Source organism: Hypanus sabinus, chromosome 7 (genome assembly GCF_030144855.1).
Source record: "Hypanus sabinus isolate sHypSab1 chromosome 7, sHypSab1.hap1, whole genome shotgun sequence".
Lineage (NCBI taxonomy): Eukaryota > Metazoa > Chordata > Chondrichthyes > Myliobatiformes > Dasyatidae > Hypanus > Hypanus sabinus.
In genome coordinates, this window is record NC_082712.1 from 109638931 (window position 1) to 109662039 (window position 23109).

A 23109-nucleotide genomic window follows, 5' to 3' on the forward strand; every position below is an offset into this window, starting at 1 on the left:
CTAGGACTCAAATTTCAGCAACTGATTAACACAAAGACTGAAGCAGATGAACAAACAGAAAGCAAATGGAACCCCTACATAAACATTAGGCAAGGTGTTTTAAGATGAGTTCTTCATGACGTAATTTATCCTTTTAATTCTGTGAAGGGTGACTTCTTTAACGGATACATTCATATATATTCACACAGTCTTTATTATGGTCATAAGCCTGTCCAAAGTTTCATGTCATGGTTCCAGAAATATCATCACAGTTCATCAAAAAGGAATCTCTGAGGGAGCTGTTTGGTTTGATGCCTCCATAATACCACAGGATGGCCAGGTGAACTATACAGCAAAACCACAGATTATTTATTAATGAAACTAGGTCCAATATAATGCTCATCAAGACCATAGGGTGGCAGGATTGCCAACCAGCTGCTTAAACAAAATTGAAGCCAAATGCAGTCTTCAGGAGACAAGAACAACATGAGAGATGGGATGATAGAGTCACGGGTGAGTCTGTTCTCATTGACCTGAAAGAAATACTTCTAAGTCCATCTAACTGTGAACAAGAAGACTTTACTAGTAACAAAATGTTTCAGATTTGAACTCTTTCCAAGTCTTTTTTTTAAACTATCCTCAGGTGACGGAAGAACCCTTAAGGAAGAGATGTAATGTGTCACCAAAGACTCTTGCAGATTTCTTCGGAGCTACCTTGGAAAGCATTCTGACTAGGTGCATCACAGCCCAAATTCACAGCACTGAGAGAGGCTGCAGAGGATCGTAGACTCAGCCAGCTCCATCATAGGCATAATCCTCCCCACCATTGGGATGTCTGCAAGAGGCAGTGCCTCGAAAAGGTGGCACCCACCATTGAGGACCCTCACAGTCTGAGACATTTTCCTTTCATCACTATCATTAAGAAAGAGGTACAGGAGCCTTAAGCCCCACACTCAGTATTTTTAGAATAGCTTCTATCCATGCGCCTGCAACTTTCTGAACTGCCCATGAATCAATAAACATAACCTCCTTATTCCTCCTTTACACTATATATTTATTTTTGTAACTTGCAGTATTTTTATGCCTTGTCACCAACCGTCACAAACAGCGCAAGGGACGTGTGCGGTCGCAGCCCACGGGAACACAACACAGGGCAGCACTGACTCTGGAGGGAAGGCCGGGCAGCTGCAGCCACTGTTTGAGGCCTGGTCCTCACTACGACCAACTGGCCCCATCCATCGTGAGACCCCCGCCACCCCCTGATTGCAGTCAATTCTGGTTGCTAGGGACGATCCGGTTCATGGCTCCGCCCATAGGGGCCGTCTCTCTGCCCGGTAGTCAGGAGCGGAGTTTGGTTGTCAGGGGGTGGGGTCTGCGTTCATCTCCCCCACCCCCCTCCCTCCCCTTTGCACGGGAGTTAGAGCGGGGTCCGGGTCCATCTCTCTACCGGGTTGCTAGGGATGGGTTCATCTCTCTGCCCGGTAGTCAGGGGCAGAGTCTGGTTGCTAGGGGCGGGGTCTGTGTTCCCCCTCCCTATCCAGCCCTGGCTACGGAATGGCGGGCGTCGAGGCCGCGGTGCTGCGTTCCCCGGCTCTCCTGTGCGTCCTGATGCTGCTCGGGCTCCAGAGACCGGTGGCAGGAAGGGCGCTGAAATTCGTCAACCTGGTGAGAGCGGAACCGCGGAGGGAGCCGATGGAGAGGTTTGGGGACGGAGGGAGCGGAGAGGGCTGGGGGACGGAGGGAGCGGAGAGGTTTGGGGACGGAGGGAGCGGAGAGGGCTGGGGGACGGAGGGAGCGGAGAGGGCTGGGGGACGGAGGGAGCGGGGAGGTTTGGGGACGGAGGGAGCGGAGAGGGCTGGGGGACGGAGGGAGCGGAGAGGGCTGGGTGACGGAGGGAGCGGAGAGGGCTGGGGGATTGAGGGAACGGGGAGGTTTGGGGACGGAGGGAGCGGAGAGGGCTGGGGGACGGAGGGAACGGGGAGGTTTGGGGACGGAGGGAGCGGAGAGGGCTGGGGGACGGAGGGAACGGGGAGGTTTGGGGACGGAGGGAGCGGAGAGGGCTGGGGGACGGAGGGAACGGGGAGGTTTGGGGACGGAGGGAGCGGAGAGGTTTGGGGACGGAGGGAGCTGAGAGGTTTGGGGACGGAGGGAGCGGAGAGGGCTGGGGGATGGAGGGAGCGGGGAGGGCTGGGGGACGGAGGGAGCGGAGAGGGCTGGGGGACGGAGGGAGCGGAGGGCTGGGGGACGGAGGGAGCGGAGAGGTTTGGGGACGGAGTGAGCGGAGAGGGCTGGGGGACTGAGGGAGCGGAGAGGGCTGGGGGACGGAGGGAGCGGAGAGGGCTGGGGGACGGAGGGAGCGGAGAGGTTTGGGGACGGAGGGAGCGGAGAGGGCTGGGGGACGGAGGGAGCGGAGAGAGCTGGGGGACGGAGGGAACGGGGAGGTTTGGGGACGGAGGGAGCGGAGAGGTTTGGGGACGGAGGGAGCGGAGAGGTTTGGGGACGGAGGGAGCGGAGAGGGCTGGGGGACGGAGGGAGCGGAGAGGTTTGGGGACGGAGGGAGCGGAGAGGTTTGGGGACGGAGGGAGCGGGGAGGGCTGGGGGACGGAGGGAGCGGAGAGGGCTGGGGGACGGAGGGAACGGGGAGGTTTGGGGACGGAGGGAGCGGAGAGGTTTGGGGACGGAGGGAGCGGGGAGGTTTGGGGACGGAGGGAGCGGAGAGGGCTGGGGGACGGAGGGAGCGGAGAGGTTTGGGGACGGAGGGAGCGGGGAGGGCTGGGGGACGGAGGGAGCGGAGAGGGCTGGGGGACGGAGGGAGCGGAGGGCTGGGGGACGGAGGGAGCGGAGAGGGCTGGGGGACGGAGGGAACGGAGAGGTTTGGGGACGGAGGGAGCGGAGAGGGCTGGGGGACTGAGGGAGCGGAGAGGGCTGGGGGACGGAGGGAGCGGAGAGGGCTGGGGGACGGAGGGAGCGGAGAGGTTTGGGGACGGAGGAAGCGGAGAGGGCTGGGGGACGGAGGGAGCGGAGAGAGCTGGGGGACGGAGGGAGCGGAGAGGTTTGGGGACGGAGGGAGCGGAGAGGTTTGGGGACGGAGGGAGCGGAGAGGTTTGGGGACGGAGGGAGCGGAGAGGTTTGGGGACGGAGGGAGCGGAGAGGTTTGGGGACGGAGGGAGCGGAGAGGTTTGGGGACGGAGGGAGCGGAGAGGGCTGGGTGACGGAGGGAGCGGAGAGGGCTGGGGGACGGAGGGAACGGAGAGGTTTGGGGACGGAGGGAGCGGAGAGGGCTGGGGGACGGAGGGAACGGAGAGGTTTGGGGACAGAGGGAGCGGAGAGGTTTGGGGGACGGAGGGAGCGGGGGGGGAGAGGAGGAAGTGGTAGAGGAACTGGAGGGCTTTGGGGGAGCAGATAGAAGTACAGGAAGAGAATTGAGGGCACAGTAACAAGTGTGGACGGGAGATTGTGTGGAAGGAGTGAATTGATGAGGAAAAGAGACGGTGGGAAATGGCTGGAATGATGGGTCCAAAAGTGATAGGGGTAGGGAATGGAGAATGAGGGTGTGGAACACTCCCAAATCATGTGAAAATATGTGCCCACCTCATTTTTACATTTCCAGCATAAATTATTATCAACAATCCCCATTTTGTAGAGTCTAGTTGGTGTCCAATAATATGTGTACTATCTTATACTGAGTAAATTTCCCTCTGGCTTCCCTAATATGTCTACCCACATTTGATAAAATATTTGACCACTCATTATCTTCAATATCGCTCCCAAGATCCTTCTGCCATACTGCTTTGAGATTGTTACATGGTCCACCCACAGAGTGCTTGAACATTTTATAAAACACTGGCGCTTTATGAACTTCCTGTGGTAGTGTAAAGTATTCTGTTAAAGGGTTACTTTGTGGGCCACCATTCTTGAATAAGCTACGAATGCAATGTCTTATTTGTAAATACTTACAGAAATTCCCTTTATCTACAAAGTTATATTTCCTCTACAAATCCACATATGACATAAAAATCCCATTCTCATTGTGATCACCTACTGTATTTACACCTTTAATCTTCCATTCTTTCCAGTACACCATTCTTTTCCCAATGCATATTGCAGGGTTATTCCAGAGCAAAGAGTACAACTGATTTAAATGTGACATTCTACAAGCTTTATGAATTGTACTCCACACACTCCTTGAGTGAAATAGTATAGGATTTAGATTACTCTTGTTTTCCACATGTTGTGAGAGAATGTGGTGCAGCCAAGCTCCATTCTATAACTACCCAATCTAAATCAACATCAGCCCTGTCCCAATGTTTAACTAACTTGGTCATTTCAAAGGATAATTTATATGCCCTGACGTCTGGTAGACTGAGCCCACGCTGTCCTTGTGCCCACAGCTCTGTCTCTTGGGTGATAGGACAGTGATACCTAATGTAAACAATGACAAATTAAAGGTGGGTCTCATCACAGCTGCAAGAATTATATTGCAAAACTGGAAAAACCCCGATGTCCCACTGTGAGGGAATGGACTGAGGAAATGGTTAAGATTTCATCATATGAACATATGTTGAGAAGAATTAACAGTGAGGGAAAAGTGAAAGACGCGTGGGATCAATTTTTGGATGTACGTTAATGTACTTTCTTATTTACCATGTTATTTAGAGAGCTGCATCAAAGAATATAGTCTACTTTTGACCTTTCTGCTATGAAACCAGTGAGATTTTGGCTACACAACTGCATATTAGTATTGTAATATAACAGCAAATAGTTTTCCTCATCCTTTTCTGTAACTAGGTGAAGAGGTGGGCAGGGTGCAATTGTGGGGTCGGAATGATCTTTCAATCACCATTATTCTTGTAAAGAAGTCACAGTATTTATAGCCATCATGTCTTATGTTAGTGAGCTCTCTCTTCCAACGCAGAGGAACAATTCATGCTCTAACGCAGTAACAACTTTTCCCACATTTTGTAACTTCGGCTGGAATGCTGCCTAAGAGCTTTAATCAGTTTTTCCTATTCTGGGTCAAGAATTGATGTACAGTTTTGAAGTGCAGCCAACACAAGTGTTTGCAAGCAGTAAATTGTGAAGATCTTAAGAAGTGTTTCACCAGATGTGAATCTGAAAGCCATACATTTATTTCCATCAGCCTTCCTGCATCCTTGTGTTCCCAAGTTTATCTGTTTGATGTCTCTGTAAAAGCTAAAGCGTTGCTCAGTTGTGGTAACTATCTGCGTACCTTTGCATCTTGCCAAAATGTGGTGTGCTGAACCATACAGTGTTTTATCAAAGTTTTATTTCCTTGCTCTTTACTCAGGGTTAGATTACGGATACTTTTTATTAGCCACTTTTCCTAAGTGCCTTCACAATTTCAACATATTTCTTTTTAATACTTGGTTACGAATTATGCCCTGTGATTAACTTTGCATTTATTTGTTCTTTCAGCCCAGGTGTATCACTTCACATTTCTTGGCATTGAATTTCACTTGTCTGTACCTGTCTGAAGTCTATTACTCCTGATGAAGGGTTTCGGCCCGAAACGTCATCACTACCTCCTCTCATGGATGCTGTCTGGCCTGCTGAGTTCTGCCAGCATTTTGTGTTTTTATCTATTACTGTCCTCCTCATTACACTACCATCATCTGCAAATGTGGAATTTGTGTTGGTGGCCCATGAGCAAATTAGAATCAATCAGGTTTACTATCACTGACATATCATGTAATTTGTCGTTTTCCAGCAACAGTATGGTGCAAGATAAAAGTCATGTTTCAACAGTAAATAGAGGATTAATGAGATAGTGTTCATGGACTGTTCAGAAATTTGATGGTGAAGGGGAAGAAACTGTTTCTAAAACATTGAAAGTGGGTCTTCAGGCTTCTGTGCCACATCCCTGATAGTAGTAACGGGAAGAGGGAATCATGGGGGTCCTTAATGATGGGTGCTATCTTTTTGAGGCACTACCTCATGAAGATGTCCTCGACAATGAGGAATGTTGTGCCATATGACCGTAAAGCAAAAGGGCAGACACTAGAGGTCCACATCGAAGGCTGAGGGTCAGTCAGGGGTCTGGAACAAAGCCCGAAGATCTTGGGTTAGAGGACTGTATGTGGGTGGGTGGGTGGGTGGGAGGGAGGAACAGGTCCTTTTTGTTGTTACTTGGTAGGTTCTGTTTATTTGTGTTCTGTGTTGTTCTGCCAAGTATTTTTCGGAACATGTGGTGCACTGGTGGGCTGCCCCAGCACATCCTTGGGTGTGATGGTTAACTCAATTGTCACATTTCACTGTATGTTTCTGTGTATATGTGATAAGTCTATCAATCTGTTATTCGGTCCATCGTATCTTCTCTATCATTCAATCACTGGCTGATTTATTATCCATGTCGACGCCATTCTCCTACTTTCTCCCCATAACCTTTGACAACCTTATAGTTCTTACTAATCAAGAATCTATCAATTCTGCTTTAAATGTATACCCAGTGACTTGGCCTGCAGTCATCTGTGGCAACGAATTCCACAGATTCACCACCCTCTGCCAAAAGGAATTCATCCTCATCTCTGATCCAAAGGATTTTACTTCCTTGTGTTTTGAGGCGGAGCACTCTGTTACTAGATTCCTCCACTATTGGACACATCCACTTGATATTCACTCTATCAGGTCTTTCAATGTTTGCTAGATTTCATGAGATCTTTGCCTCATTCTTTTAAACTCTGGCGAGTGCAGGCCTAGAACCATTGAACATTAACCCTTTTATTTCTGAGATCATTATTGTGAACTTCCTCCGAACCCTCTCCAATGCCAACACATCATTTCATAGATAAGGAGCCCAAAACTGCTCACAATACTCCAGATGTGGTCTGACCAATATCTTAGAAGGGCTCAGTATTACATTCTTGCTTTTGTATTCTAATCCTCACAAAATGAAGGCTAACACTGCCTTCACCAGCTCAATCCTGTACAGGGACTCCCAAGTCCCTTTGCACCTCCAATTTCTGAATTTGTTTCCCGTTTAGAAAATAGTCTACATCTTTATTCCTTCTACCAAACTGCATAACCATACTCTTCCCTACACTGTATACTTTGCCCATTCTCTTCTGGCCAAGTCTTTCTGCAAATTCCCTACTTCCTCGACACTACACTTAGCCTTGATTGTGTACAAACTTGGCTACAAAGCCATGAGTTTCATCATCCAAACCATTGATGTAACATATGGAGAAGTAGTCTCAAATCCGGCCCCTGCAGAACACCATTACTCACCAGCAGCTCACCCCTTTAGTCCCAATCTTAATAGCCAATCTTCTATCCTAATTAGTATCTTTTCTGTGATATCATGGGCCATTATCTTATTAGCAGCCTCATGTGCAGCAAGTTCTGAAAAGCCGAGTAAACAACATCCATTGACTCTCCTTTGACTGGCCTGCCAATTATTTCCTAAAGAATTCCAAATGAGTTGTCAGGCAAGTTTTCTCCTTCAAGAAACCATGCTGATTTTTTATCTGTTGTGTGCCTGCAAGTACTCAAAAGCTATCCTCAATAATGGGCTCTGGCATCTTGCCAATCACTGAAGTGAGGCTAAGTGGCCTATAATTTCCTGTCTTTTGCTTTCCTCCTTAACAAATGGAGTGACAGTTTCAAATTCCCAATCCTCTGGTATCATTACAGAATCTAGTGATTACTAAAGGATCACTACTAATGCTTCCACAATCTATTTAGCTAGCTCTTTCAGTTCCTTGGGTTGTAGTCCATCTGATCTGGGTGACTTAACTGCCTTTAGACCTTGCAGCTTCCCCAGCACCTTCTCCTTAGTTTTTGACTAAGTGCTGCCTAATCAAGTCTGTTTCATTACACAAAACCCAATTCAGACTTGCCTTTTCCCTAGTGGGCTCGACCACAAGCTGCTCTAAAAGCCACCTCATATAGGCACTCTACAAATTTCTTCTCTTGGGAGCAAGCACCAGTTCACAATCTACCTGCTTACTGAAATCTCCCATGACCGGTGTAACATTGCTCTTTTTATTTGTCTTTCCTAACTCCCTTTGTAATTTGTATCCCACTTCATGCTTACTACCCATGATGGAGCTGAGTCTAAAACCCTCTGCAGCATCTTTCATTCCTATACATTGGAACCTCCATATCAGGTGATGTTGCAAATACTCTGAATGCTCTCTAACATACCAAAGTTTAGGAACAGATATATGGGAGAAGGAAGAAAACGGCACCATTCCCATTTCTAATGACATTTGAAATATTTCTGTCAGAGTTCCTGCTATTTCTACATCAACTTCCCTCAAGATCCTAAGGAATATCCTGTCAGGACCCGGAGACTTACCACTTTTATATTCCTTAAAAGCTTGAGTACTTCCTCTTCTGTAATCATCATAGTTTCCATAACTTCCCTACTTGTTTCCCTTACTTTACACTATTCAATATCCTTCTTAGTGAATACCGAAGAAAATAAATTGTTCAGAATCTCCCCCATCTCTTTTGGCTCCTCACATAGCTGTCCACTCTGATTCTGGACCAATTTTATCCCTCACTATCCTTTTGCTATTAGTATAACTGTAGAAACCCTTCGGATTTATTTTCACCTTACTTGCCAAAACAACCTCGTATCTTCTTTTAGCTTTTCTAATTTCCTTCTTAAGATTCTTTTTACCTTCTTTATATTCCTCGAGCACCTCATTTACTCCATGCTGCCTATATTTATTTGTAGATACCTCTCTTCTTCTCAGCCAAGTTTCCAATATCCCTTGAAAACCATGGCTCTTTCAAACTTTTAACCTTTCCTTTCAACCTAACAGGAACATAAAGATTCTGTACCCTCAAAGTTTCACCTTTAAATGACCTCCATTTCTCTATTACATCCTTCCCATAAAACAAATTGTCCCAATCCACTCCTGCTAAATCCTTTCACATCTCCTCAAAGTTAGCCTTTCTTCAATCAAAAATCTCAACCCTGGGTCCAGTCCTATCCTTCTCCATAATTATATTGAAACTAATGGCATTGTGATCATTGGACCCAAAGTGCTCCCCAACACATACCTCTGGCAGCTGACCTATCTCATTCCCTAACAGGAGATCCAACACTGCCCCTTCTCTAGTTGGTACCTCTATGTATTGCTGCAAAAAACTATCCTGCACACATTTTACAAACTCCAAACCATCCAGCCCTTTTACAGTATGGGCCTCCTGGTCTGTGTGGAAAATTAAAATCTCCCACAATCACAACCTTGTGCTTACTACAAGTATCTGCTATCTCCTTACAAACTTGCTTAATGAAGTAGGGCCGTGCCCTACTCTGAGATGTTGATACGTCAGAACTTAAAGCTGCTCATCCTTTCTAATGCTGGCCTTGTATTGTGGATTCCCCCTTCCTGAAGGCCACAGTCAATTCTGACATTGTTATTGCCACACCACTCAACCAGCCAATCATCTCCCTCTTGCATGCTTCCTTGTTGCATCTCTGATTCTGCCAACAATAGTGGTGTCATCTGTGAATTTATTGATGGTGTTTGAACTATGCCTAGCTTACATAGTCATGTGTAGCGAGAGAAGGCTAAGCTCACATCCTTGAGGTGTACCTGTGTTGAGGAGGAGATGTTGTCTGCTGCGATCCATACTGGCACCGGTATAAGGAAGTAAAGTATGTATATGTAGGAGAACACTTTCTATCCAGCCATCTTAATTATGAAGACGGACAGGTCCTTGGGTTGAGAATCTAAGTTGGAGAAAAGGCAGTTTTGATAGCATCAGAAAGGATCTCACAGGTGTGGAGTGGGATGGGTTGTTTTTTGGCAAAGGGATGCTTAGTAAGTAGGAGGCCTTCAAAAGTGAAATTTTGTGAGTGGAGTTTCTATGTTCCTATTGGAATAAAAGGCAAGACTGACATGTTTAGGGAATTTTGGTTTTCAAGGGATATCGAAGCCTTGGTTGAGGAGGAGGGTAAGGCAGCAAGGAACAAATGAGGCACTTGAGTGTGAGATGCAAGAGAACACCTCAGAAGGAAATTAGGAAACTGCAGCTGGATGAATTCCAGCTCATTTGGGATGCTGAGGGATGTTCGACATGAGTTATAGAGAAATAGTTACCTAAAGGGGCAGGTAACTGGGTGACCTTCAGGAGAAGGAAAGGAGCTGGGGAGTTAGTGCAAGATACCTGTGTGGCTGTTTCCCTCAATAACAAGTTGGTGTGGGGGGGGCGGTGACCTAGCAGAGGAAATCCACAGCAGTTATGTCTCTAGCACTGAGTATGGCTTGTGGCTCAGTGCGGAAGGGAGGTGAAGAGGAGAGAGGTAGTGATGGGGAATTCAATAGTTAAGGAAGCAGACAGAAAATTTTGTGGGTGTGGCTTCCAAGTGTCTGGGTCAGGGATGTCTCAGATCAAATATAAAGCATTCTTAAGGGGGAGGGTGAGTCGTGAAGTTCTGGTACATATTGGTACCAATGGTGTAGCTGGGGAAAAGGGATGAGGACCTGAAGATAGGATATTGAGAGATGGTTCGTTGGCTGTGTGCCATGTCGTTTGACCATGACCATGATTGTTCTTAGCAAATTTTTCTACAGAAGCGGTTTGCCATTGTCGCCTTCTGGACAGTGTCTTTACAAAATGGGTGACCCCTGTCATTATCAATATCCTCCAGAAATTGTCTGCCTAGCACCAATGGTTGCATAACTAGGACTTGTGATATGCACCAACTACTCATATAGCCAGCCACCCACCACCTGCTCCCATAGCTTCATATAACCCTGATCGGGGGCTAAGCAGGTGTTACATCTTGCCCAAGGGTGGCCTGCAGCCTAGCGGAAGGAAGGAGCCTTGCACCTCCTTTGGTAGAGACACATCTTCACCCTGCCCCTCACAGGGAGATGGGTAGGAAGCATGACCTCCAGGGTAGTAATCTCTGGATTGCTGCCTATGCCATGCTGTGAGGGTAATGAGAGAAATATCAGGAGCAAGGGTGATGGACTTTGGGCATGGATCAGTACATGAAACTATGACATTGTGGCCATTACCGAGGCCTTGTGTGGCTGTCACAAGGGCAGTAATGGCTGCTGGATGTTCTGGGATTTAGATGTTGCAAAGGAGACAGGGAGGAAGGTAAAAGAGGTGGGGAAGTGGCACTGCTAATCAGAGATAGTATCACAGCTGCAGAAAGGGAGGAAGTCCCAGAGGGATTGTCAGCTGAGTTAGTGTGGGTGGATGTAAGCATCAGGGAGGGTATAATCACTCTATTAGTATTCTATAAACCTTCCCCATAGCAACAGAGACACTGAGGTGCAGATTGGTAGGTAGATTTTGGAAAGGTGAAAAAATTACTTAGTTATTGTTATGAGTGATGTTTACTTCCCTAATATTGGTTGGCATCTCATCAGTGCAAAAGGTTTGGGTGGAGCAGAATTTAAGTGTGTCCTGGAAGGATTCCTGACTCCATGTGTAGACGGGTGACTAGGGGAGAGGCAGTGAACCTGGTCAGGTGACAGATACTTTAGGAGAGAAGTTTAGGAGAGAAGATCTTTGCCATAGCCTTGGACAGTTTCTTCCCCCAAGCTGTCAGACTCCTCAATACCCAGAGCCTGGACTGACACCTTACTTAAGCCCTATTGTCTTGTTTATTATTTATTGTAGTGCCTGCACTGTTTTGTGCACTTTATGCAATCCTGAGTAGGTCTGTAGTCTAGTGTAGTTTTTTTTTCTGTGTTTTTTTTACATAGTTCAGTCTAGTTTTTGTACTGTTTCATGTAACACCATGGTCCTGAAAAACGTTGTCTCATTTTTACTCTGTACTGTACCAACAGTTATGGTCAAAATGACAATAAAAAGTGATGTGACTTGGATGGGAGCAGATGGTATGGGAAAGTATTTAATTGGGTGAGGGTGAATTATGATGCTACTAGGCAGCAACTTGGGAGCATAAATTGGGAACAGGTGTACTAGGGAAATGCACAACATGAACGTGGAGGTTTTTTTAGGGAGTACTTGCCTGGGGTTTTGGATAGGTCCACGATGCTGTCATCTGGCATACCCATTGTGTGATCAACTGTGGTCAGGATGAACTCCCATCTCACTGCATTACTCAATTTTGTTACCTCACTGTACCACCTAACTTGGGAACAGGAACAATGCCTGCAAACCAGTTAGGTCCAATCACTCTAGTTATGATGTCAAGTGCCTGCATTCACTCAAGTTCAGATTTGACTTTGTTCATCAATGGGACAGGTATACACCTCACTGTGGTCAGAGAGTAGGAGGTCACTCCTGCCCTCGGTTGGATAAGGTATTCTTAGTATCCCCAGCCTGCAAACAACTCCAGGTACTTTTCCTGCCACTGAGCATTGTTTAGGGAATCCAACCTTGCAACGATGTTCAACTTCTTGATGGCATGTCATCCCAGTAGTGGTGAGAAGAGATTCTCAACAACATAGACATCCTCTTTATGAATGGAAGTAGTAAACATTCCTTTCACACTGAACTTGTGCTTTCCTCCTTCTCCCTGCCGAGCTCCTGCTCTCACACTCTGTCATTGCAATTTGTTTCCTGCTTAGTTATCATGCCTGCTGGGCTAAGATTAAGTTATGATAAACCCAGATTACATAGAGTAGATTTTATTAGCAATGACTTGTTTCCTCAGATCTATCGTCACGGTGACCGATCTCCAATCCAAGCATATCCAGCCGATCCATATACAGAGAAAGACTGGCCTCAAGGCTTTGCACAGCTTACCCAGGTAGGAAATGCCTCCTTATTGGTACCTTTTTCCCCTCCATCACACTACTCTTGCATCTTGCCTTTTTTCACTTCCGTCTGCTGAAACCCTCTTTCTTTTTTTTTCTTTTTACAGTATTTTTTATTCAGAAGGAAAAAACAAGATTTACAGAGTGCAACACATAGATACATCTCAACATATGTACATTCATATATTGTAATAAAATTGATCAAAATGTTATAGCATAACACAAAGGTATACCACTCTGTAATCAAAAATTTAAAGATAGGTCATACATCATAAAAGAAACTTTTTATGTAAAAAGAAATGCTTTTTCTTAAATCATTGCTCATTCAGTCCTTTGTTCCTGCCCATCCTGTAAGACTGCTACTGGCTCTCTTCGATTCTCTCTGGGCTACCATTTGTCAGAAGTCTGAGTCCAGTGGCCTAGCTGTGAGCCTAACAAGTCTTGTTGTCATGAATCCTAATGAAGGGTCTTGGCTCAAAATGTTGACTGCTTATTGCCCTTCATAGTCTGACCTGCTGAGTTCCTCCAGCATTTTGTGTGTATGTTACTTAAAATTTCCAGCATCTATAGAATCTCTTAGTCTGTTGCCATGTCTGTTTATTTCTGTTTTCGGGTTCCTATTGTTACCCAGGGTATAAAGTAACTTCCATGGTGATATAAGTCCCTCTGTTTTATTTTGGAGGATTTGTCTTGGACCCAGCACAAAAGCACATCAGCACCTCTACTTCCTTAGGAGTTTGCAAAGTTTCAGCATGGCATCTAAAACTTCCACAAACTTGCCGTATCACAGCCTGGTATGGAAACACCATTGCCCTTGAACAGAAAATCCCACAAAAAGTAGTGGATGTGGACCAATCCATTACAGGTAAAGCCCTTCTGACCATTGAGTACATTGGCATGAAATACTGTAGCAGGGAAGCAGCATCCATCATCAGGGACCCCACCACCCAGGACATGCTGTCTTCTTGCTGCTGCCATCAGGAAGAAGGTATGGGAGCCTCAGGACGCACATCACCAGTTTTAGGAACAGTTATTACCCCCCTCAACTGTCAGGCTCTTGAACCAAAGGGGATAACCTCACTGATCTTTACTTGCCCCATCATTGAAATGTTCCCAGAACCAATTGACTCTCTTTCAAGGACTCTTTACCTCATGTTCTCGATATTTAGTACTTGTTTATAGTTATTAGTTCTTTTTGTATTTGCACAGTTTGTTTACTGCACTCTGGTTGAACGCCCATCTGGGCAGTCTTTCATGAATCTGTTATGGTTATCCATCTATAAATTAATTGAGAATGCCCACAGCAGGAAAATGAATCTTGGAGTTGTATATGGTGACATATATATACTTCACTAATAAATTTACTTTGAACTTTGATACTGTAACTTTATATTAGTAACTGTGGTCCAGTCTCCCTGACCATTAACACCCAAAATCCTACTCCCCTCAATTTTGCTTTTTGTCCTTTCATAGATGTACTAACACTTACAGGATTGTCTTTGGAAAAGGTGCCACCACACTTGTGTTCCTTCCCCAGAAGCCAATTCCAGATGTGTTTTGAGTGCAGGTGAATCTACTGTGTGATGTACTCCTCAAGTGGTATCATACAGTAAGTGTCTGAGCCGATTAAAACAGTCGCCATCTATTCTGACACCCCAGTCAATTTGCTTGCCATGAATAATTACTGAGATAGAACTAGGTCTTGTTGATGCCTAATTCATACATCAGACGCATTTACCAAGCTACTGGTGGAGTGGCCCTGAAATAGGTGGGACTGGATTTGGGTTTTCAGGCCGACAGGTGCTGAGTTGGATCTCACTGTTTGGAATCTTACAAATCCAGAATTGGCATCTGGGAAAGCAACACAAGTGTGGTGGCACCTTTTCCAAGGACAATCCCGTAAGTGTTAGTACATCTGTGAGAGGACATTAAAGCAAAACTGGGAGTAGAATTTTGGGTGTTATGTCGTTATGGGGGATTTCAACATGCAGGTGAACTGGGAGAATCAGGGTGGTGCTAGACCCCAGGATAGGGAGTTTGTAGAGTGCCTACGGGATGCATTCTTGGAACAGCTTGTACGAGAGCTGACCAGGGACAAGGCTATTCTGGATTTAGTGTTGTGTAATGAACAGGATTTGATAAGTGATCCTGAAGTAAAGGAGCCATTAGGAGGTAGTGATTATAATATGATAAGCTTTTATCTGCAATTTGAGAAGGATAAGGGCAGCTCGGAGGTGTCAGTGTTGCAGATGAACAGGGGAAACTATGGAGCCATGAGGGAGGAGCTGGCCAAAGTTGACGGGACGGATAGCCTAGCAGGAAAGACAGTGGAACAGCAATAGCAGGTATTCTTGGGAATAATGCACAAGGTGCAAAATCAGTTCATCCCCCAGAGAAGGAAGGATTCAAAGGGGGGAAAGGGGCCACAGTGGTTGACAAAGGAAGTCAGAGATTGAATAGCATTATAAAAAAAAAAGGAAGTATGACAGAGCTAAGGTAAGTGGGAGGACAGATGATTGGGAAGTTTTTAAGGAACAACAGAACTTAACTAAAAAGGCAATACGGGGAGAAAAAAATGAGGTACGAACGCAAGCTAGCCAGGAGTATAAAGGAAGATAGTAAAGGCTTTTTTAGGTATGTGAAGAGAAAGAAGATAGTTAAGAACAATGTTGGGTTCTTGAAGAATGAATTGGGTGAAATTGTTATGGGGAACAGAGAAATGGCAGAAGAATTAAATAAGTACTTTAGATCTGTCTTCACTAGGAAAGACACAAGCAACCTCCTAGATGTATGGATGGGCCAAGGACATAGGGTAACAGAGGAAATGAAACAGATTGACATTAGGAAAGAAACGGTGATGAGTAGACTGATGGGACTGAAGGCTGACAAATCCCCAGGTCCAGAAGGTCTGCATCCTAGGTTACTAAAGGAGGTGGCTCTGGAAATTGCGGATGCATTGGTAATCATTTTCCAATGTTCCTTAGATTCAGGATCAGTTCCTGAGGATTGGAGAATGGCTAATGTTATCCCACTTTTTAAGAAAGGAGAGAGGGAGAAAACAGAGAACTATCGTCCTGTCAGCCTAACATCAGTAGTGGGGAAGATGCTAGAGTCCATTATTAAAGATGAAATAGTGGCATATCTAGATAGCAGTGATAGGGTTGGGCCGAGCCAGCATGGATTTACCAAGGGCAAATCATGCTTGACTAATCTATTGGGAGTTTTTCGAGGATGTAACCAGGAAGTTAGACAAGGGAGATCCAGTGGATGTAGTGTACCTCGATTTTCAGAAGGCATTTGATAAGGCCCACATAGGAGATTGGTGGGTAAAATCAGAGCTCATGGCATTGGGAGGAAGATATTGACATGGATAGAAAACTGGTTGGCAGATAGAAAGCAAAGGGTAATGGTGAATGGGTGTTTCTCAGAATGGCAGGTGGTGACTAATGAGGTGCCACAGGGCTCGGTATTGGGACCACAGCCGTTTACGATTTACATCAACGATTTAGATGAAGGCATTGAGAATAACATCAGCAAGTTTGCTGATGATACTAAGCTGGGTGGCAGTGTGACATGTGATGAGGATGTTAAGAGAATTCAGGGTGACTTGAATAGGCTGAGTGAGTGGGTGGATACTTGGCTGATGACGTTTAATGTGAATAAGTGTGAGGTTATCCACTTTGGGAGTAAGAACAGGAAGGCAGATTATTATCTGAACGGTGTAGAGTTAGGTAAGGGAGAAATACAAAGAGATCTAGGAGTCCTTGTTCATCAGTCACTGAAGGTGAATGAGCAAGTGTAGCAGGCAGTGAAGAAGGCTAATGGAATGTTGGCCTTTATTACAAAGGGAATTGAGTACAAGAGCAAGGAAATCCTTTGTACAGGGTCCTGGTGAGACCACACCTAGAGTATTGTGTACAGTTTTGGTCTCCAGGGTTAAGGAAGGACATCCTGGCTGTAGAGAAAGTGCAGCGTAGATTCATGAGGTTAATTCCTGGGATGTCCGGACTGTCTTACGCAGAGAGGTTAGAGAGACTGGACTTGTACACACTGGAATTAAGGAGATTGAGAGGGGATCTGATTGCAACATATAAGATTATTAAGGGATTGGACAAGATAGAGGCAGGAAATATGTTCCAGATGCTGGGAGAGTCCAGTACCAGAGGGCATGGTTTGAGAATAAGGGGTAGGTCATTTAGGACAGAGTTAAGGAAAAACTACTTCTCCCTGAGAGTTGTGGGGGTCTGGAATGCACTGCCTCATAGGTATCTTATGGATAGAGGAATCAAGGGATATGGGGACAAGGCGGGAACCGGGTATTGATAGTAGATTATCAGCCATGATCTCAGAATGGTGGTGCAGGCTCGAAGGGCCGAATGGTCTACTTCTGCACCTATTGTCTATTGTCTATTAATGGCCTGGGAGACAGTTACTAATATAAAGTTATAGTAATGTGTTTACCTTTGCTGCTGTTTCTCCACTGCTAACAGCTGGAATTTTCTGCCACTGCTGTGTAGGTTGGAATGAAGCAGCATTACGCCCTGGGCCAGTATTTACGGCATCGCTACAATACCTTCCTCAACTCCTCTTATGACCGGCATGAGGTGAGCAGCTGATTAAAGAGGCTGTGTGGGCTTTGGGGCCTGGAAGGTATTACTGTGAACCTGGATAGGAGAGGGAGGTGGGCATAGGAGAGGAGAAATGGGGAAAGAAAAGACTGGAGCCAGGGGTGAGGCAATGGAGAAAAGGACTGGAGCTGCGGTGGGGGGGAGCAAACTGCAAAGGACTCAGGCTAGAATTTGGGGAGTGTGTAACTGGAGAATTTTTGGAGTTACAGGATGAGGAGTGAGTTGAGCTACTTGAGACCTTGTGTGGAAAGTGAACAGAACTGTATGGTGGTGTAGCAGAGTGTGTGCTATGAGGGGAGTGGAACTGGAAAGTGAACATCGAACAGTTAACAGCTCCAGAATAGGCCCATGCCCACAATGCCAATGCCAACCATGATGCCACATCAAACTACTCCGATTTGCCTGCATGTGGTCCATCTCCCTTCATTCCACACTTGTTCATCTGACAGGCTGGTAATGAAGGTTTTTGGTCTCAGGACGGGAGTTAAGACTTCATGCTACAAACGTATAAGATGTTGGTGAGGCTACACCTGGAGAAGTGTTTTCAGTTCTAATTGTCCAGCTGTAGGAAGGATGCCATTAAGCTGGAAAGGTTTCAGAAAGATTTTAAAAGATGAAGGAGTGAAAGGTTTCTGTTATAATGTGAAGCTGGTTAAGCTGGGGCTTTTTAGCTTGGAGTATATAAGGCAAAGAGGTGACTTTATAGTAGTGGTCACCAACCTTTTTAATCCAAGATCCCCTACCTTGGCATTAGTAAAAGGCAAGATCGACCCCAGATCAATTAGTTATACGCATGTGCACCGGGGCAGAAAAGACCGGAAGTAAAACCCCCTCGGAAGTAGAAATAATGTATAAATACCGGGGTACCTGCTCTTTTTTGCACCACCAACCGGCTTAATATTGGCGATACTCTTGCGGACTTGGGGGGGTGGTTGTTAAACACGATGGGAATACAGCAATACTCAAAGCAGGTTCCTTATGTCCAGTCCATTCTGCAATTTAGTTTTTGCGGCTCTCGGCACTTAGCTTCTGTCCCATACTGCTCACGTTTTTTCCTCTGAAAAAACTCAATGGGTTTGTCTTTCAGTGCAGGGTGCTTGGGCTCAAGGTACCAAAGCAGTTTTGAGGGTGTCATTGTCCCATTAGACAGCCTCCGGGTCCAAGCTCCAGCCTCCCACCCACCCGCTGCCAGACGCCTTGGCCAGGTGCGGTTGGTCAAGGGTCAGGTGAGAGGACAAGGTCAGGGCCAGAGGTCCCTGTGCCAGGGCTGCAGCGGTCGCAGTCCGGAGAGAGCAAGCAAGGAGTGTGTCAGGCCCCCCCCCCCCCCCCATAGGATCCATCTGCTGACAAAATTTTGTTTCAATAGATGGCAGCGAGGTAGCTGCCCTGATACTACGAAGCGCTGAGCCTAAATTAGGTAGTCTGCAAATATTTTACCACTGGGTTCCCCACGAACATTCAGTGTGCTAAACAGGTTTAGAGGAAGCACTCCAGGCCAGTAGCGACGGCACTTCCCACCAGCTGCTCAAGGCCAACCGGTGATCCCTGGCGCAATGGTGTCACTGCGGTTAGGCGACTGATGACCTTGCGTGGGTTCAAGTTCAAGAGTGAGCATGACAAGGAATGAGGAAAGGTGCAACTGACTCATATTGTTTCCTCGCAGCCTGGTGGTTGGGGACCACTGAATTACACTGTAATGCGCACTGGACAGAAAGAACGGAACGGAACTAAAACCCCGCAACCCAGAAACAATCTCTCAACAGTTTTTGTGTATTTATTTTTCAGCTCTTTTCGGGATCTACTGGGGAAGTCTCAAAGATCGACCAGTCGATCGCGATCGACGGGTTGGCAACCTCTACTTTATAGAGAAGTCAAATCATCAGGGGCATAGATAAAGTGAATGGCTAGTCATTTTCTCAATGGAATGAATGGAGTCTAAAACTTGAGGGCACAGGCTTAAGGTGTGAGGGAGAGATTTAAAAGGGGGGCATCTTTTGTCACACAAGGTGGTGGGTAAATGAAATGTGCTGCCAGAAGAGTTGGTGGAGGTGGAAATAGTTTCAACATTCATACAGGTACATGAATTTAAAAAAGTGGGGGAATTTAGTGCCTGTTACAGGCTAAGGTGGGCAACTTGGATGGAACAGACAAGTGGGACAATGAACCTGTCCTTAAGCCGTGTAACTATGACTATGATGATGTCAGTCTCCACTCTTTTGAGTGGGCTTTCTTGGGTGTAGGTGTATAGGTATTAAGCGTAGTTCCTCTTACTACGTCAACCAGTTGCTGGGTTATTGAGAGCATGTCTAGTGTATATCTGTGTGATTTTTCTCTCTTTGTAGGTTTATGTTCAGAGCACAGATATTGACCGGACTCTAATGAGTGCTCAAGTGAATCTAGCAGGTCTGTACATTCCACAAGGTCATCAGATCTTCCATCCTGACGTCAAGTGGCAACCAATTCCCGTGCATACAGTGCCTGTGGAACAAGATGAGGCAAGTGTCACATGGAGTATGAGGAGAGCAATGTTGAGTGTGGAAGGATTCATGTCGTGGGATAACATGAGATGCACTATCCATAGGACAAGGTTGTTCTCACTATAGTATGTGTGCTCCATTCCTTGTGCCATAATTCTTAATCCTGTAATACTCACTGGGGTGCTGTAGGTAGTTGCTCTTTAGGGCAGGTTTGTGTGTTCTTCCATCAACTTACTTTGGCATAACTTAAGTTTTTAGCCACTTTTGTTTAATGAATATTGGAATTAAGGTGTTCTGTTTTCTTTACCCACCCCCCAGTTTCTCAAGTTCCCACGGAAAAACTGTCCCCGGTTTCAAAAGTTGCTGGAAGAGACGATGAACAGCAGAGAAGTTCGCGAAAAAATACAGAAAAATACGGCAAGTGTCAAGGACGAGCCATTAACGTATTAGTATCTAATGCATACATGTGCCTGAACATTATGTGCAAACGTGTAGCTTAAGTAGTTTTGCACTTGTACAATGTACAATGTCCTTCGTGCCCTTTGCACTTAAACAGTCAATTAAGTAGATTTGAAATAAAGTAGGCAGTGTTGTAGTTAAGACCCTCGACACCTGAGAATTACGTGATCACTGGTTTGCTCAAGCATATGCAAGGAAGCCAGTCAGATATTGAGCTTAAAAATCACAACTTGGTAATTATTGTACTCTGAAAATAGTTAAATATGAAATGTATCATCCAGTTCTAAAGTGAAGAGAAAGGTGGGTGAGGCTTGCTGAGTTCCTTGAGAGGAACACGCATGAAGAACTCATCAGGTCAGGGAGCGTCTATGGAACTGAACAAAGAGTTAACATTTTGGACCATGACCCCTTTTCAGGACTGAGAAGGATGGGGGGAAGACACCAGAATAAAAAGGTGGGGGAGGGTAAGGAGGCTAGCTGGAAGGTGACAAGTGAAGTCAGGTGAGTAGGAAAGGTCTAGGGCTGGAGAAGAAGGAATCTGATAGGAGAGGAGAGTGGACCATAGGAGAAAGGGAAGTAGGGGGTGACCCAGGGGTAGGTGAAAAGAGGTAAAAAGTCAGAGTGGGGAATAAAGGAGGGGTGGGAGGGAGGGAATTTTTTTTTTAACCAGAGGGAGAAATTGATAGGTGACCCTAGCATATTCACATGTGCAGTGTTGCCTCAGCTGGAAGTACAGTTTGGAGTCCTGAAGGGAGGTGAGGGAGGAGATGTATGGGCAGGTTTAGCACTTAGACCACTTGCAGGGGTAAGCACCAGGAGGGAATAAACAACAACTGTTTATTCACTTCCATTGATGCTGCCTGACCTGTATTCTCCAGTATTTTGTGAATAAGCAGCAACTGTTTATTCACTTCCATAGAAGCTGCCTGATCCATAGTCCTCCACTATTTTGTGTGTGCTGCTTTGGGTTTCCAGCGTCTGTAGAATTTCTCATTTTGAGTTCCTCCAGATGCTGCCTGAATTGAGTTCCTTATTTTTTACTGGCCAACTGAAAATCAGGATCAAGTCATAATTAAAGATCTAATTAATCATGCCATATTTCTTCTAAGGTCATTTGTATTTAACAAACCACTTATTTGCAGCTACATTGATCATGTTTTCAAAACCTTTCAACTCACCCAAAATCTTGTTTTTTTTAAATCTTATGTCCTATAATTCCTGCCTACCTGAGGCCAAAGGATCAGTTAAGCCTCTCTCACAAGCCTTCATCTGAAATGCAATGGGTGATATTTTAAAGGGTAGACAATTATAATCCTATGATCTTGTATGCTTAAGAAAGCATTCCAGTGGACTGTTTATTATTATTCTACTCCTACTATGTCTGATTTATTTTCTAGGATGGGGCATTTTGTTGAATATTTCACCAGTTCCATCAGCATCTTGAGTGCTGTAAAAACACTCTAAAAATACTCTTTAACCCTTCAAGCTATTTGGGAATGAAACTGAATTTGTGTCATGGATGACCTTTCACCATACCTAGGAAATGTAAGAATCTAGGGAAGGAAGAATTGGGATGAAGGGAAAGAGGGATTGAGAACTGGAGAGGGATGTTCATCAACTTGGATAGAAAGTGGGAGGGAAATGAATGCTGAAATTGGTGGTGGCATTATCTGGAGGAGAATGGTAAGAACTAGTGAACAATAAGTGGTGAGTATGGGGCATTTGTAACAAAGTCTAGCTGTACGATGTGACATCCAGTTACAAGTTGTAATCCCATCGCACGTCAAAATCCAAATACCAAGCAAATGGGTAGACAATCTGGTTTTGATGTTTGAAGGCTCACTGTTCCCCATAACACCAGGAAGAAGTTTGCTACTTGCAATTGAATGATGCCTTCGAGTCTTTTTTACATCCAAATTTGAAGCACTAGCAGTCTCTGTTTAATGACAATACCAAAACTGCTTCCTTGGTAGTCATCCTGGAGTTAGTTTAAATTTGTGGTCTGGAATTTGAGTACATAATTTCTTGATTTTCTGCATGACTATTCATGTTGGGCTGCAGGTCATGCTTATTTGAGGCTATATTTGTCCTTTGGATTGATAGATTGATATGCCAGATAAATGGAACAGTCCATCTCTTCAGTTGCCAACTTAACACAGAATGTTTTTTGCCCCCTGCTCTGCAGAAGAGCAAAGTTCCTTTGATACTTATAGTTCTGGGACGGTGATTCAGTATCACCTCTCAAGTTGTGGCCACTTCTTTTTGGTGGATTGTTTTCACTAGTCCTGGAAAGGAGATGAATGAATGAATCACCTTCCTTGTTGTTTTACATGCCTGTACAGGATTCTCCATCTTCTATTGGCTGCTCTATGATTTTGAATCCAATTTTCACATGGTTTGTTTTATTTTAAAGAATACAGTTTAATGTGTCTCTTACTATTATTATATTTGTCTATATCACAGTGTATTTTCACATGAGGGCTCTGTTCTTTTGTTTTTAATATCTCATTCTCACTGTTGCTGGGTGTGACTTCATCTTTTGAATATTTATTTCCGTGAATCTCTGGATTCCTTCCCAAGCTTTTGCGAACTTTCACTTAAAAGAACCTATTCAGATGCCTGTTTACAGATGACAGATTGATTTAAATGTGGCTTGGCTTTTTTTTAAATTAATGAGATCTTGGTATTAGTATATCCCAGGGGTCGGCAAGGTCACTGAAAGAGCCAATATGGACCCATTTCCCACAGAAAAAACACTGGGAGCCACAAAACCCGTTTGACATTTAAAATGAAATAACACTGCATACAACGGTTTTTTTTGCCTTTATGCTATGTATAAACAAACTA

The 23109-nt window shown here is 45.2% G+C and overlaps 1 protein-coding gene across 9 annotated transcripts in view; it reads left to right on the plus strand.

Annotated features, from left to right (window-relative positions):
* The first annotated feature begins 1341 nt into the window (after positions 1-1341).
* The window catches only part of LOC132397091 (lysosomal acid phosphatase-like), an 84195-nt gene continuing 62427 nt past the window's right edge, over positions 1342-23109 (plus strand). For 3 of the 9 annotated variants that reach the window (XM_059975375.1, XM_059975374.1, XM_059975373.1), the window contains exons 1-5: positions 1351-1644; positions 12596-12691; positions 17216-17302; positions 19669-19821; positions 20122-20220. In XM_059975375.1, the coding sequence (XP_059831358.1) occupies positions 1534-1644; positions 12596-12691; positions 17216-17302; positions 19669-19821; positions 20122-20220 (546 nt within the window). In that variant the 5' untranslated portion in view covers positions 1351-1533. Of the gene's footprint in view, positions 1645-12595; positions 12692-17215; positions 17303-19668; positions 19822-20121; positions 20221-23109 lie in introns of all 9 variants that reach the window. The other 6 variants (XM_059975369.1, XM_059975370.1, XM_059975366.1 and 3 more) reach the window with 5 other exon arrangements.